This window comes from Poecile atricapillus, chromosome 13 (genome assembly GCF_030490865.1).
Source record: "Poecile atricapillus isolate bPoeAtr1 chromosome 13, bPoeAtr1.hap1, whole genome shotgun sequence".
NCBI lineage: Eukaryota > Metazoa > Chordata > Aves > Passeriformes > Paridae > Poecile > Poecile atricapillus.
The window spans coordinates 2,401,285-2,416,515 of record NC_081261.1 but is presented as its reverse complement, the minus strand read 5'-3'; the positions used below and the strand labels follow the sequence as shown (position 1 = coordinate 2,416,515).

At 48.0% G+C, this 15,231-nt stretch overlaps 1 protein-coding gene across 1 annotated transcript in view; it reads right to left on the bottom strand.

Annotated features, from left to right (window-relative positions):
* Positions 1-15,231, bottom strand: part of ERGIC1 (endoplasmic reticulum-golgi intermediate compartment 1) — a 56,630-nt gene that overhangs the window by 3,867 nt on the left and 37,532 nt on the right. The window contains exons 6-9 of the mRNA XM_058848344.1: positions 13,180-13,284; positions 10,003-10,063; positions 8,844-8,944; positions 6,493-6,615 (exon numbers count right to left, since the gene is read on the bottom strand). Coding sequence (XP_058704327.1) covers positions 6,493-6,615; positions 8,844-8,944; positions 10,003-10,063; positions 13,180-13,284 — 390 coding nt within the window. The remainder of the gene's footprint in view (positions 1-6,492; positions 6,616-8,843; positions 8,945-10,002; positions 10,064-13,179; positions 13,285-15,231) is intronic.

The window sequence follows — 15,231 nt, the reverse complement described above, 5'->3', positions numbered from 1 at the left end:
CTGTAAGAGCTGGGTGACAGCGCTGGGCATGGAATTACAGCAGAATCATTCCCAAAAACCATTCCCTACAGTGGAATAAATTAGTGCTGAGCTCCTCACAGCCTGAGCCCATCACAAATCCCAGCTCCCACAGCACGAACACGGCTCCTTTCTGGGCTAAACTCCACCTAACTCAGCTTTCTAGAAGCTCTGTGCTGCTCACATCTTCCTACTACTACATTTTTCTGTTGTAAACACCACAGTCTTGTAGCCTTTTCCCCATTGCACAAGATAATAATTTACAAACAGGCAGAAGACACTGAAATAGCACGTGAAGGGCAGTGAGTAAGAGAGAGACCCAGCTCCCAGTGACACCACAGCTCTGCCTAATGCTTTCCATGACAAGGGCTGCTGACAGCAGCCAGCTTAACTCGTGGTGGGACAAAGTTTTCCACACAAAATGTGGATCTTGGGTCGAATTAAAACATGCAATTACTTCCAAGAACAGGGTTAAGGAAAGAATTAATCTCCTGATTAGTATTAACAGCTTCTTTCACTTCTCAAGTGCTACAAAAACACAGAAATATTCTGTGCATTCTGTCAAACCAGAGGCCTTGTGGAAACAGAATCACAGAATCGTTTAGGCTGGACAAGACCAGCAATACAAGATATTTCCCTGCTACAATGGCTCATTGGTTTGGGATTACTCTCTCCTTCAGCTCCTAGTTCATAACAAATCCCCTTTTTCCTTGTCAGGAGATAAACTCCATGTCTTGTTCCCCTTCTCACAACCCAGTGTTGTTATTCTCAAAACCACCTCACCCTACACAGTGTAAAAGACCAAATTAAAAGAGCATCACAGTTCTGAAGTAAAAAATGTGGGAGTTAGGAAATTAGAGCTGTGCTATTAGAACATGGCTGGTAACATTTTTAGGTGACGTTGTGGTGCATCACACTTTCCATGTGAACGCTGCCTGGTGGAACCCTGGGACTTTCTTCCTCTCCTGTGGTGTTCGACTTCTGCCTCCCCTCCAGGTGGTTTGTAGGAAGCCAGCCTTGAGCAGAACTCAGATGTTTTTGTGTCAAATATAGCGTGACAGCAGGAGCAGGGCAGGGATTGTCCCTCTGGCACTGCTGGGGTCACACCTCGAGTGCTGTGTCCAGTTCTGGCTGAACTGAGACACCCTGAGGGGCTGGAGCCAGGGAACGGAGCTGGGAATGGGCTGGAGAATTCCTGAGGGAGCTGGGAAGGGGCTGGAGAATTCCTGAGGGAGATGGGAAGGGGCTGGAGAATTCCTGAGGGAGATGGGAAGGGGCTGGAGAATTCCTGAGGGAGATGGGAAGGGGCTGGAGAATTCCTGAGGGAGATGGGAAGGGGCTGGAGAATTCCTGAGGGAGATGGGAAGGGGCTGGAGAATTCCTGAGGGAGCTGGGAAGGGGCTGGAGAATTCCTGAGGGAGCTGGGAAGGGGCTGGAGAATTCCTGAGGGAGCTGGGAAGGGGCTCAGCCTGGAGAAAAGGAGCTCAGGGGGCCCTTGTGGCTCTGCACAAGTCCCTGGCAGGAGGGGACAGCCGGGGGGGTCGGGCTCTGCTCGCAGGGAACAGGGACAGGAGGAGAGGGAACGGCCTCAGGCTGGGCCAGGGGAGGCTCAGGGTGGACAGCAGCAGGAATTTCCCCATGGAAAGGGAGCTCAGGCACTGGAACTGCCCAGGGAGGGTTGGATCCCATCCCTGGAGGTGGCACTCAGAGCTCTGGGCTGGGGACAAGCTGGGGATGGGGCACAGCCTGGGCTCAGTGGCCTTGGAGCTCTTTACAACCTAAATAATTCCATGATAAATGTTATAAATCTGCAACACAGCTGGCACAGAAGGGAACTGGTGTCACACTACAGACACCCTGCCACGTCTCTTCTCCCACACAACACCCCATGGGCAAAGTCACAGACAAAAAAAAAAGAGCAGCAGCGCTGAGGGGAAGGAACAAACAGCTCAGTAATGGTGAGCAAAGGCAGGGACTGATACAGCTCCTTTCCATGGGTATTTTAACCAAGATATGAACATTCAGTGAGCACAGTGAAATGGGGAGCTGCAGGAAATGTGGCTATTGCAGGACACTCAGCATTCCAGCAGATTTGCTAAAACCAGAGCACCAGCCTGAGGTAAAGTCAGGATTTTTAGGGGCAAGTGCAGCTCCTGCCCCTGTGGCCCCCTCCCTGCTGTCCCTCGGGGCACAGGGTGACTTCCCAGGGGAAATGCCCACCACGGAGCTGGGTTATTTCAGTTCAGAGCAGCTCAGCTGACGGGAGATGTCACACCACAAACACAAACCCCGTCCAACAGCCAGATCCTGCATCACAGGCAGGAAAATCTGACTTCAGTGCAGCAGGAAAATAGAAAAAAAAAATAGAAATTCATCTGCAGAGCTCTGTAGTGCTGAGTGGGGATGAGTCACACACACCTGGCACTGGCTTGGGGCCTCCTGCACACACAGCTTTGCGTCCTGGTGACGAAAAAAGGGCCTGGAGTCCTTGTGACCAGTGCTGGGCTCTAGGTCAGCACAGGAGCTGCACCAGTGTTTCTTTATCATCACAGCTCTAAGACGTATGGGAAGCAGGCATCAGGCACTTCTTTAGGTTTAATGGAATAAATTCTTGGGAATGATCTGCGTTGAGCTCCATGAGGTGTGTCTGACTCAGGCCCAGCCAGTAAAGGATGAAGGGAAAGAGACACAGAATAAAGAAAAGGATGAAGGGAAAGAGACAGAGAATAATCCCAGAGAATAATCCCAGCAGTGAGAGCCCTCTGGACACGAGGAATGCACCTTGAAGAGAAGGTGATCACAGCAGAGTGGGATGCAGGCTCGTGCCTGAAGGAAAACACGAGTGGATACACAGGAGGAGGCAAGGTTTGGCAGAAAGGCAAGTGTCAGATACACGACTGCTCCTCTGGGATGTCCTAAAGCCTGAAAATTACTTTTAAAGTCAGAGGGGACCAGCAGGACCCTCAGACAATTCCTGCTAAGGTAAACTGCAGAATCCCACCCTGAGATTTTCAGCACATCTTGCAGAACAGCATCTTGGCTTTAAAGATGCCACAGGACAGAGTCTGTGACACTTGTCAGTACCTGTTCCCTTGGCTGAAATGACTCTGCCTGCAACCACTCTGCTCCACTTCCCACCCTCCATTATTTCCAGTTTTAATTTTTTTTCACACCTAGAGGCCAGATGAGTCCTCTCATACCAGGAAAAGGAATTTCTTTGGATTTTGAACGCTCAAGCAAAACTTTGGCTGCTTTTCTGACTGCTCTCCCCTCCCAGCCCCTACACCGATCTCATGATAAAACCTTCTTTCAGTTTGGCCACTTACAGGAACTCATGAATTTTCAGAAGTGAAACTTTTCCCCTTGCTCCATAACCTCAAGCAGGAGGTCTTGAATGGCTTCTCTTTCTGAGGGATGAGTTGATTTTAAACAGTGCACTTTGACAGGCAAAAACCCCCTGTGTTTAACACTCTGCCAAGTGTCTGTGGTTAACTCCAGAATCCCTGGCAAACTCATGGAACAGTGACAGTGGCAGCACTGACCCACAAGTAATATAAAATCTTATTTAGTACTGAACTTTTTCGAGCATGACACGTAGAGTAAAAAAAAACCAAAAAACTTATGCTAAACCAACAGGAAGCACCTCTTACATGGCACAGAAAATGAGGATAATTCTTCACACCACAAAAACCTAAGGAGCAGGCATGAGTTAGAAGAGGGACAGAGAGGATGTGGGAGTGCTCTGCAGGGCTCTAAGGCTGCTCCTGGCAGGGAGGAGGGCTTTACCCTTTGGAGGGCAAAGCCATGAGTGCCAAAGAGCATCAGACAACCTTGCCAGCAGCAGCAGGAGATGGCTCTGGCTCTCTGCTGAAGAGCCAACACCCCTCAGCAGTGTGTCTTTCCCTCCAGCACTGACCCCCCTCAAGCCCCTCTGCAGTCCCCAGGATCACCCCCCATCCCAGGAGTAATTTAAATTTACTGAAAGCTGCAGGGGAGCCCAAGTGAACAGTGAAAGAGCCCCCATCCCAGAGCCTGTGGTTTTTGAACAGCTGCTGATGCTTTCCACGGCCAGGCAGTGACTCCACACACCCCAGCCCAGTCCCTGCTGGCCCTCAGCCCAGTGCTGCTCATCACTAACTGGTCTCCAGAGCAACTGTGATGCAAAAGGCCATGCTGGAGATACAGGAAGGGGGTAAAGAACAGCTCATGTCACCCAAACAGGGCAGGGCTGGAGGTGTTCTGATCCTCTGCAGAGCTGTTCCCCCTGCCAGGCTCCAAAGCTGTAACACAGAGCCAAGGCTGCCCTTCTGTACTGCCCCCCTGGCCCAGAGGAGCTCAGCAGGGCCCCAGCCCAGGCTGAGAGGCAGGATCCAGCCCCTGGAACAGGGCTCTGCCTCCACACCAGGAGTGTCTGTCACACCTGTGGGACGTCCTGACACAGCCACTGCCAGCAGCAGCATCATCCTCATCCTCCAGAGTAAGGAGACACAACTGGAATAGCCCCCAGGGAGCTGCCTGGCTCCACAGACATCTACGAGACCAAAGAAAGCAGCCAAAAAATCAACTGCAAAACTCTCCTTAAGCAGCCCAGCAGCCAGAAAGTGCCTGGCTACCTTTAAAGACAGTGATTCAACACTCACACTCAGTCCAGTGAGGAATATGGTGTGTGGAGAGGATTGTCATTTTGGGGAAGAGGAGGAACTGAAATTCTTATTTAATAAAAATTAATCAACCTTTAAATCTTTTCAGAAACAGAAGTGGAACCGCTGTTCCATTTCTGGATCCTCAGGAGGAAACACACATTTCAGTTTTTGAGGTTATGGGATACAAATTCAAATGAGATACAAATCCAAAATGTCACTGTGGCAAACAGGGAGGAAATTCCTGTCCTGTGATCCCTTCTGTCAACTCATCAACTCAAAAAAAGATGCTTTTTATAGGCATATAATGGCAGATCAGTGGTGAATCAACACTGATAATAAAATTAAAGAATAATCCCAGCTATCAAATCATTTCCTATGAAAACACCTCCACACCCTCACCCCCAACAAGATGTGTAAGAAACCTTTGGGAGGATAATTTTAGGCAAAGAAGCTGAGGCAGAATGAGATGCCAAGCCATGAAATTCTGATGTTTGACCTTGTTTAGGATTATGTTTTGAAGGCAAGCAGACACGCTAAGAAGAGAAAGTCTTTCACCACGACATTTAGGTTTAACTTCAAGCCCCCTTATCTGGTTATTTGTGCATTCCAGAGGTCACTGTCTGAAGTTCAGTGAAGGGAACTTGCTGTTTATCACAAGTTGCAAAATCAAAATCTTCAAGTTTCTTCACACTGTTTATGTGATTTTTTTCCAATTAAAACAGTCAAACGGTTTAAAAACCAGAATTTGAGGTCTTCACTCCATCCAATTTATCAATTGCTTCACATTCCATCATGCCTTACTGGCACAGCTCGCTGCAGCTTCAATTTTAAGCCAACTCCCTGAAGAAGATATTTTTTTTAAGTTCTGGAGGATCTTTAAATAGCTCTTTGCCTAATGAGCAGTTTGGCCAGCACAGCTTTGTTCTGGATGCTGAGATCAGGACTGCAGGATGCTCTCTGGACAGACCCAAATGTAACTCGTCAGGAAAACACCTCTGGAATTTGATAATGCAGCTCTTCTCCACTTCTAACCCAGGAGTAAATGCCTGGAACTGGCATTTCCATATTAAGCCAAGCAGCAGCACTGAGTGACACTCAGTGTACAAAAAAAAAATTCAGTGTCTTGTAGGAGAGGAGAGAAGTGGCTGCTGGTAAAATCACCACTGCCAGTTTTCTTCCTATTTACTATAAAAATCACCCAAATGGCAGCAGATAGCAGGGACAGGCAGCTCTGTGTCATCTAACAGTTCTCCTTCCCTCACTTGAACAAAGGAAACCTCTCAAGGTGAGACCAGGATGACTCTGGGGTGGAAAAGGGTGAGCAGGACCTGGCACAGGTGCCCAGAGCAGCTGTAGCTGCCCCTGGATCCCTGGAAGTGCCCAAGGCCAGGTTGGATGAGGCTTGGAGCAGCCTGGGACAGTGAAAGGTGTCCCTGGGCATGGCAGGGAGTGGAATGGGATGAGGTTTAAGGTTCCTTCCAATCCAAACCATTCTCTGCACATTTGATCTCATCAATACTGAGCAGTTTATTGCAGTTTTCCTGCTAACCACATCAGCTTTGCTTCCAAGCTGGCACACTGCAATAGAGCCCATCCTGCACATCTGGAACAGGTTCATTTCCCTTCTTTTTATGCCCAGCTATTAAATCAAGTTGTCAGAGCACTGGACTTACACCTGACACTTCAGTACCACCCCAGTGATGTGCTGCTTTATCTCCACCACGTCACAGCGCCCCGAGGCAGAAATTCAATTCCTCTGAATGAGAATGGCTCAGGACAGACAGGAAAGGCAGGCAGAGGAAGGGAGAAGGAGAGGATTAGGGTAGCTCACCGATGTGATAAACCTGTACAAAGGCTGTCTCCTCTCTGTGTATTTCACTGTGATGGGGCTCAGGTCGTACCGGAACCAGATCGCCGGGATGATGCGGCCGGTGTGGCTGTAGGCTACGTATTCCTGGGGGAAAAAAATGGGAAAATGGCACAAAATGTGAGCAGGCTCACTCCAGAGAGTGTCTGCCATAAAACTGCCTCTGTGGGTTTGGCCCTCACCCCACTGTTTTGTACCAGATGGAAAGAAGCAAACAGTGAATTCCAATGTGACTGCTCACCTCCCATCCTTATCAACCAGGAAAACAATCTCCTGATAATGAAAGAGCTGGGGACAGAGTGATGGTGATCACTCCCACCTTCACTCAGAGTTACAGCACTGAACAGAAAGGCTGTCTTTGATTCTCCATCCTAGATCTGCTCTATTTAAATACAAACAGCCTGGTTGCAGGTTCTGTAAATCATATGTCTGTCTACATTTTGTACGGAAATCTTTCACCAAACAAATGGAATTTAATTTGTGAGGGCCTGAAAATCCCTCCTTGTCCTTGCACTCCTCTGTCAGGCCCCCTCCCCACGGGGACCAGCAATGGGAATGCTTTGCCCTCTTAGTATGAATCAACTGGAACCATGCTCAAACCACTTGAAAAACTCCTGTGGAAAGCCAGGATGAAACTGCAAACAGAAAAATATCAGCAAATTGAACCTCTCCTGGTTCAATTCTCCTTCACACAGAGGCAAAGACAGCCTCAAGTACTCCAGGAAGATGAAAAAAGAACAAGCAACAGGATGTTCATGAGCGTGACATAAAAAAAAATTAATTTTGCTCTCTGCGTGCTAGTGAAGCAGCATTTATCTTCAATCATCTTACATAAATCCCAAATTTCCCTATTTTTAGGTAGTTTATCCCATGATGACAAGAGAGGCAGAAGTCCCAAGTCAAGTCATTTTCAGGGCTTTTATTTGAGTTGTGCAGCTCGTGTTGGGACAGTGGTTATGTGGGAAGTGAGGAAACAGGGGAGCTAAGAGAGGAGACAGAATTTCCCCTTCAGACTCCTCACTCTGTGCCAGACTGCTCCAGCGGTCCCCATTTCCCTTTCCCACTGCTCAGGGTGGGAGGAAAGGGCTGAAGCACCACGAGAAGCAAGCACAGAGGCAGCAATGCCTCTCAGCACCTCAGTTTTGACAGAACTGACCTCATTTTTTCCTTCCTCTCCCCTTCTCCCCACCAGCAATCCTGTCCTAATGAGTCAGACTTGGCTGAACGCCCCAATTTGCAGCCAAGCTCACAGAAGTGTCAAAAGCTCCTGCTGTCTATTTTCCAAATTACTTTCAGAACTCCTGTCACAGGAGTCTTATCAGAACAGCAGTTGTGACATTAAGCAGAACAAATACATTGTAATCTGAACAGAGGGAGATGTTCAAATCCCTGGGACACACCACACAGGCAAGCCCAAAAGTCAGGAACATTAATCTGAGAACTAGTCCAGGAGAGTGTGTCCTTAATCATCAGTTAGGGCAAACTAGAAGTAATTGGATATTACAAACAGATTTTGGACTTTCATTTACTACCTGAATGGCACAATAATTTTCAACTGGAAGATGCTTTCTACCTTGAAAAGTAAATAGGGACTTTTTTTTTCCTTAAAAAAATTCAATACATTGAATTATTAAAATGCTGGATGTGGCACTCAGTTCTCTGGGCTGGGTGACAAGGTGGGAATTGGTCACTGGTAGGATTTGGTGATCTTGGATCTTTTCCAAACTAATGGATTCTGTGATAATTCACCATCATAAAACAGGGACAGTGAAATATTCAACTAGCACATATTTGCTGCTACAGTTCAGTGGCTTAATGTGTGAAATCAACATTTGTAAAAAGTTAAAAACTCTGCTGATTTATTTGTCTCATCCATCCATCACAACTGAGACTGTTTTGTTACTAAAACCAGGTGGAAGTGATGTTTTGGGTGTTCAACTGGATTAAAATCTCCATTCAGATGCATCTTGACAGGCACAACAGGAGTTCCTGCAGCCTGCAAACACCTCCCACACAATTTACAGAAACCCACATCAGCTAAACCAACAGCTGAGAAGGCCAGGAGGAAGAACACCTTCCTCAGGAAGGAAAGCAACAGCACCACCTGCTCGGACAAACCCTCTCAATCCCAAATGCCAGCACTGGGAAAAGCCCCACTCTGAAGAGCTTCAGTTCCTCCTTCTCCCAGCAGAGGCTACTGCTCACCTACAAACCTCTGTGCAGGGCACAGAGAGGAGCAGCAGGGGAAGGAACAGAGGCTGAACGTGCCCTGGGATGCAGAGAGGAGGCTCCTGGAGAAGCAGCTGCTCCTTTACCTTATTTGCCACCGTGTACTGGTAGGAGTAGCGCTGCTTGCCGCTCATGTCCTCGTACACCGTGGGCACAATCTTCAGGATGTAGTCGTGAGAGGCAAGGGCTGTGCTCAAGGAAGGAAAGGGAAGGACATGTTAGTACTGAGCAGAACAATTCAAAGTGGAGCAAGTCATAGAAAAGGGTGTCTCCCTCCTCCTGATCTCAGTGACAAAGCTTCACATCCCACATTTCTGCCCTCTGTTCAGAACCCTGCCAGGTCCTGGGGTGACACCAGCACTTCTGCAGGACCACAGCCCACCCAAGGTTTGTGTTACTTGAACCTTCCTAACTGCTTTTAACTATAAATGGTAATACTTTTATCATCACCACGAACAGCCTGGTTAAATCAGGAGCTGGCTGAGGTTAGGGCTGCAGCCCACTGAGATAATTTTGACAAAAAAAACTGAGGTGCCACCACCTGTGTACTTCCATGTCTTTCTCATCTTCCTTCTCCTACACCTTAACTCTTCTCTTTTTCATTATTTAAATGGCTCATTCTGGTTTTTGTGTCTGCTAAAACAGTTCTAAAACAGAATTTGAAATGGCATCTCTGCAGGACCCTCTAGCCAAGTGTAACTTGATGACATTTGGCTCCTGGAGGTAAAAAAAAAACCAACAAAAAAACCCAAACCACAACTGTATAGCTTCAGGAACAGCCATAGAAATTTTGTTCCAAGAAATGGACAGGACTGATGCCCAGGAGGAGCCTGAACATTTGAGAGACAACTCTCTACACTGAACCATAGCATGCATTGAATTTTCCTTTGTGTGCTGGTCATAAAGAAGAGCCATGAAAATGCCCTTCTTGCCATCCACAGAGTAGAAATTTCGAGGTAATTTGCAACACAAGTACAAGGAAAAGTTCTGGTGGAACTAACAGCAGCAAAGGGACACTACAGGAACAGGATATGGATAAAAAACTCCACAGGGACTGCAAAGGACCTTTTGGGCAAAGCCTTTTCTGTAGCACTGCAGGAAATGGAAATGTCAGCCAGCAATGTCTGGATCATTTTGGCTAAAGAGGCAAATTAAAGACTTCTGGACACAGCAGTGTTGCATGAATGGCCCTGCTTTCCCTCCTGCAGAGGGTGGCTGAGAGCTGCAATCCCCAGGAATACCCACGGTTTGAGCTGAGCTTGTCTGCTCCCTCCAAGGCATTGAATGCTCCGTGAACGTTGTGGACCTGGAAAGCAAAAAGGAGGATGAAGAAACTCTGCTCTGACTTGATTCTCTTGACCTTTGCTTCCCTACCCTGTAACCAGGGGATCAGCCTGATTCAACCTTTCCAAAAAACAAAGCCTTAACCCAGTAAAAGATGACCCCAAATATCTTTCAGTGACCATCATCACAGTGGTTGGCTCCAAGTGAAAAAGCTGATTTCACAACACCTTACAAGATGAAACTTCAAAACCACTCCAAAGTTAAAGGAATTGCAGTTGGAAGAGGCCAGTTGTGAAATTTTTACTGTGAGGTATTTCCTAAGAGCTTTGCAGAGTTAACTGGGAAATTAATTTATCAGGCTGAAAGGGAAATAAATGGGAGTCACACTGGGGTTAAAATTCAGGAGTTCTCCTCTAGAGGGGCTCATGTCAGAGCAGCTGGGTCTGTACATCAGCCTTGGAGATGGGAAGAACACATCCCAACACTGACATCCCTTCAGCTTTTCCTGCAGCTGATTTCAGACCTGTGAGTGTCTGTTTGCCCAGAGCAACAGGATTTCCATGCCCTGCACACGCTGTGACCTGGAGTCTGATCTCCAGCAACAGAATAATCCATGTGTGAACTCTCCAGACTGGGAAAAGCCCATGGCAGCAGCTGTAGGTCAGAGGTTGTGCTGCTCACAAGGCACAAAGAAAGGACAAAGAACTCCACAACCCAGAAGTTCCTGACCTGAAGTCAGACAACAGGGAAGAAGAGTTTGGAAGGAGGATTTGGTCATGGGTGTGACAGTTTCACCTCACCAACAGGGCAATGCCATCTCCTTCCAGACCCTCTCAACAACTGACAGCACGTGGATGCATCTGCCTCATTCTAATGGACATTTCCCTATTCCCAACACCACGGAGTGGGTGATGGAGGAAGCAGCAAGTGAACCGGGTTTGCTCAGCAGAAAGGAAATTCTGGAGGGACAAAATCATCAGCAAGTTCAACTGGAAGGTGCTGGGAACAGGAGCAGAGCAAAAGCAACAGCTGATCCTGCTGAAGGACCTTTTGCTCTGCTGGAATTTCACACAACCATTCCCAAACTACATCTGCAGGCTGTGCTCATTCTTTACTCACTGTAAAAGGCATAATAATAATAAGAAGCCCCCCAGAGCAGGCTACAGTGTTATGTTCCATTCTTGATACACATAAGAAGTCTTTTGTAGAATATCTGGGCCAGAGACTTTAAAGTCCACTTCAAACTTTTGGTAGATTTTCCCCTCATGTACACAAGACCAAAATTGAAACCAATGAGTTCCTACCTCCAGCTGTCAAGTAACCCAGTAAAGAGAGAGATGTGTAAATAGGAGATGCTGCATTTTTAATCATAATTTCTACTTAGTTCTACATTATGGTGTTGAATAGTCCTGGTTTTAACCTTGTCAGGAGAGTCCCTGATACATCTCCTGTTTCCTCACCTCTCTCCTTACTGGGTTACCTGATATGCAGGAACTCACTGCATGAGTTTGAATTCTGCAGGTTTTACATCTGATCTCATCTAAATGAGGGAGAAATCTCCATGAAGTCTGCCACTACTGTGCACGAAGCACTGATGAAGACTCAAAGCTCATTCAGTGCCAGAAGATATTTAAATCTCTGTTTCAAAGAGACTGGTTTTTCTGGAGAACACACAGCATGTCCCTCAGCGGATCACTGTGGCAGAGTCAGTAACAAGCCACAAATTCCCAGCACATGACACAAGTGAATGAGAAGCTCCTCACCCTCTTTAAGGAATACAAGCTTTTATTACATCAAAGCAGGTGGAGACAACCTGAAATATTCAAAGGTGCACCTAGACAGATTTAAAGCTCTCCACACTTGCTGGCTCTCACTGCCTGCTGACTCGTGGTAGCACCTGTTTGGTGAACAGATCCTTCTTTAATTTGTGCTGCTGAAGTGCTGTTTGCCTGCAGCACCAGCAGCACCTCCTGAGCACTCAGCCCAGCAGTTATCCTGAACTCTGAGAATACTCATCTGAACTTGTCCAAATCAGGAGCCAACTCCACCTTTGCTAGACAGGTTTCTCACCACAAGAACTGAAGGCACTTGCTGCTTGTCTCTCCAGGCTCCTCCTTCATGCTGATTCACCCTCCAGCTGCCTTACTCCAGCAGTCCATGATAAAACAATGGGAATGCTCCCTTGGAGTGCCCATTTCCCACGCAGGCTGCACAACTCCCTATTACCACTCACCCAATATTTTCCATAATCTCAGTGTGCTTTACAGACATTAAGCCAAGCTTATTTATACGCTAATATTTCCTCGTTCCCACACAAGATATTTCCTAAAAGAAGCCGGGAGCAGAATCAGAAGACTACAAAGCAACGCTTAGACTCGTTAGCATGAAAAAGGGTTTTGGAAGTGGGTGTAAAGGAGCAGACTAATGAGACGTCTGTGCTGAGGAAAGAAGATTACAGAGAGACTATGGGTAAGCAATGTTTAGGGTGAGTCTCAAGCTGGGTGTGCACATGTGGAACTCCCACCTGTGAGGCCAGCTCCTTGGAAGTAGGCTAGAGAAGTGCTGTAATCTGTCCTTATTGAGAAATCAGGTAATATTACATAACTTGCAGCACCTGGTGAAACCCTATCCACTGGGCAAGTGCATGAACTCAGCTTCTTCCCAGCAGGGAACTGGCACTGCTAAGTCTAACCTGTGTTCCACAGAACAAATGTGACTGCTAGGTGTCTGCTACACAAGTACAGTGAAGTGAATTAAAAAGAGCTTGTGGTAAACACAGCAGTGAGGACACATCTTCCCTGGGCGCATCACTGCTCCTCCACTAAGGCAGAAAGGTTTGTTTGCTGTGCTCCTGCTAAAAACAGGATTTTGCTGAGCCACAAACCCTCATTTCTAACTCCCTGCCTGTGTCAGGAAGACAGCCACAGAGTTTTCCAAAAGCATTTTCAGTTTCAGAAGAAAACAGCACAGTTGCTCTGTGACTGGACACCGCTCCTGTCCCAGCTGGTGACAGCCGTGAACTCTTCCAGACTTGAGCTTATGCTGCAGGGACACACAGACCTTCCATAAAACCAAAGTGTCTAATATTAAACCACTCTCACTGCATTCCCCTACAGCCAGGGAATTTTCAGGACTCACCTGTAGCTTGTCCCCAAATGAGAGCTTGTGGATGACGTGAGTCATGTCGGGGTTCTGGGGCTGCGCCGTCGCGCTGTGCGTCGACACGTGGAAGTTACCAGGGACCTAAAATTAGCCAAGACAGGGAAGACAGGATTTCACATTTTATCCCTCAAGGCATTGCTAGGCTCGGTGATGTGACATGGGAATGCCTGGATGCATCCAGGAAGGTGGAGGAATCTGTGAGACCTTCCTGCACATGACCAACACCACCACACTCACGTCCTGCAGCCCCTGAGTCTGGCACCCCCGCACTGCTGATGTTCCTGACCAGCAGATGATGAGTGGCTCACTCCCAGCTCCAGGGATTCCCAGCACTCAGGGCTATGTCTTTCACCCCTACTAAAATAAAATTCCTGTCTCTCTTGCTCAATGTCTTACTCCCACATCTGGCATTTGCAAACGGGCCCACTGCTGCAGAGCAGCCCAGGAACCTGGGGATGTTGAGATTGTGTGCAAGGATGAGTTTTATATAAAGAGAAAACCCACCACCAACCCCACGTGGGCATCCTTTACAAACTAACCTAGATCTTCCCCTTCTCCACCTGGCAGGAGCCAACAGGAGGAGCCCATCCTTTCAATTTTTTTAATGGAGGGAAATACAAAGAGCTGAAAAACACAAGTTTCACCTAAAGGCTCAGCTCCAAGCCAGAAAAGGAGCCCTGGTGTCACTCTGATGGCACCACGCTGCATGCACACTTCTCAGGTCACTAACCCTGAAGTCCTTCAGCAGACACAGCTCAATCACTGTCATGGAGGGTGCAAGAATATTTTCTTATTGAGAAAAGGTTGTGAAATGAAGCAACACTGAGGAGCAATCTGGCATGGCCCAAGGAGTGGGAGGGTGGTTATACAAGCGGTGCCTCTCTCTGCAGAGACACCTCACCAGCAGGGCCACAGGAGGCCACATGCCCGTTCCATGTGCTTTCAGGAAAGCTGATTTAATGACTTGAGGAACAGCAGTGCATTCCTGGGAACACTTTCAGGTGTGGACACAAGCTGTGTCATAAACAAGCTCAGCAAACAGGGCGTCAGGCCCTGCAGCAAGCAGCACACACCATCATCTCACTGTCACCTTGTCCTCCCTCGGCAGCTGGGACAGCAACACCTGAGTGCAAGCCTTGCTTAAGTTTCCAAGCCTGGCCAGGTCCCACTCCAGCTCCCAGCTCAGCCTGTCCAATTCCTGCCAAGGACTGCAGACTTCCAGGTCACACACGAGAGATTCAGGTTTCCAGAGCCAGAAGTCCTGGGGTCAGCTCCTCTCCCTGTGACAGCTGTCCCAGCCACTAAACGAGACACAAATTAGCAGTGGAGGAAGCTCCTCACTGCCACATTCTGCACCCCCTTTTGGAGCTGCTTTTGTGGAGCAGGACACACCACATCCAGCAGACAAACCCCCAGGGATCTCAGCTCTGTGCTCTGGGAATTGTCTGGACAAGGACTACCTTCCCAGAAGCCCTTTCCCAGTTTTGTGGACTATCAGCTGCCAGTGATCCTGGTGGCTTGGAGATGAGGAAGAAGTCCTGGTTTTAAATCCCTCATCCTTTCCATGCCACAGAATCAGCAAGATGTTCTGTCTGTTATTTTTAGATGTGCTTTAACATGACCTGGGAGGAAAAGAAGGAAGTTGGATTCTGTAGCCTGTGGTACACGAAGAGGAGTGAATAAAGGGTGTGCCCTTCTTAGGACATCAGCGGGTCCCACCAGTGCCTCCCCCACCCCAGCAAGTCATCTCCAGCATTACACAGAAGATTATTCAATCTTGAACACACCCACCCCAAAGAGGAGCCTCCTCCAGGCCTGGATTTTCATTCCTTGAGACAGAAGCAGAGCATTCCCACCAAGCATGCGCGGGGCCTCGTGCTGTATTCCAAACATCCAAGCAAGGAGCCCTGGCAGCCTCCAGTAGGGAACATTCCTGTCATTCTGCAGCCCTCAGAACAAAGGAGAGCTGGGATGCAGCCATTGCCAAAGACCTCTCCACACTGAGTCAGGCTGTGGAGGTGCAGAAGT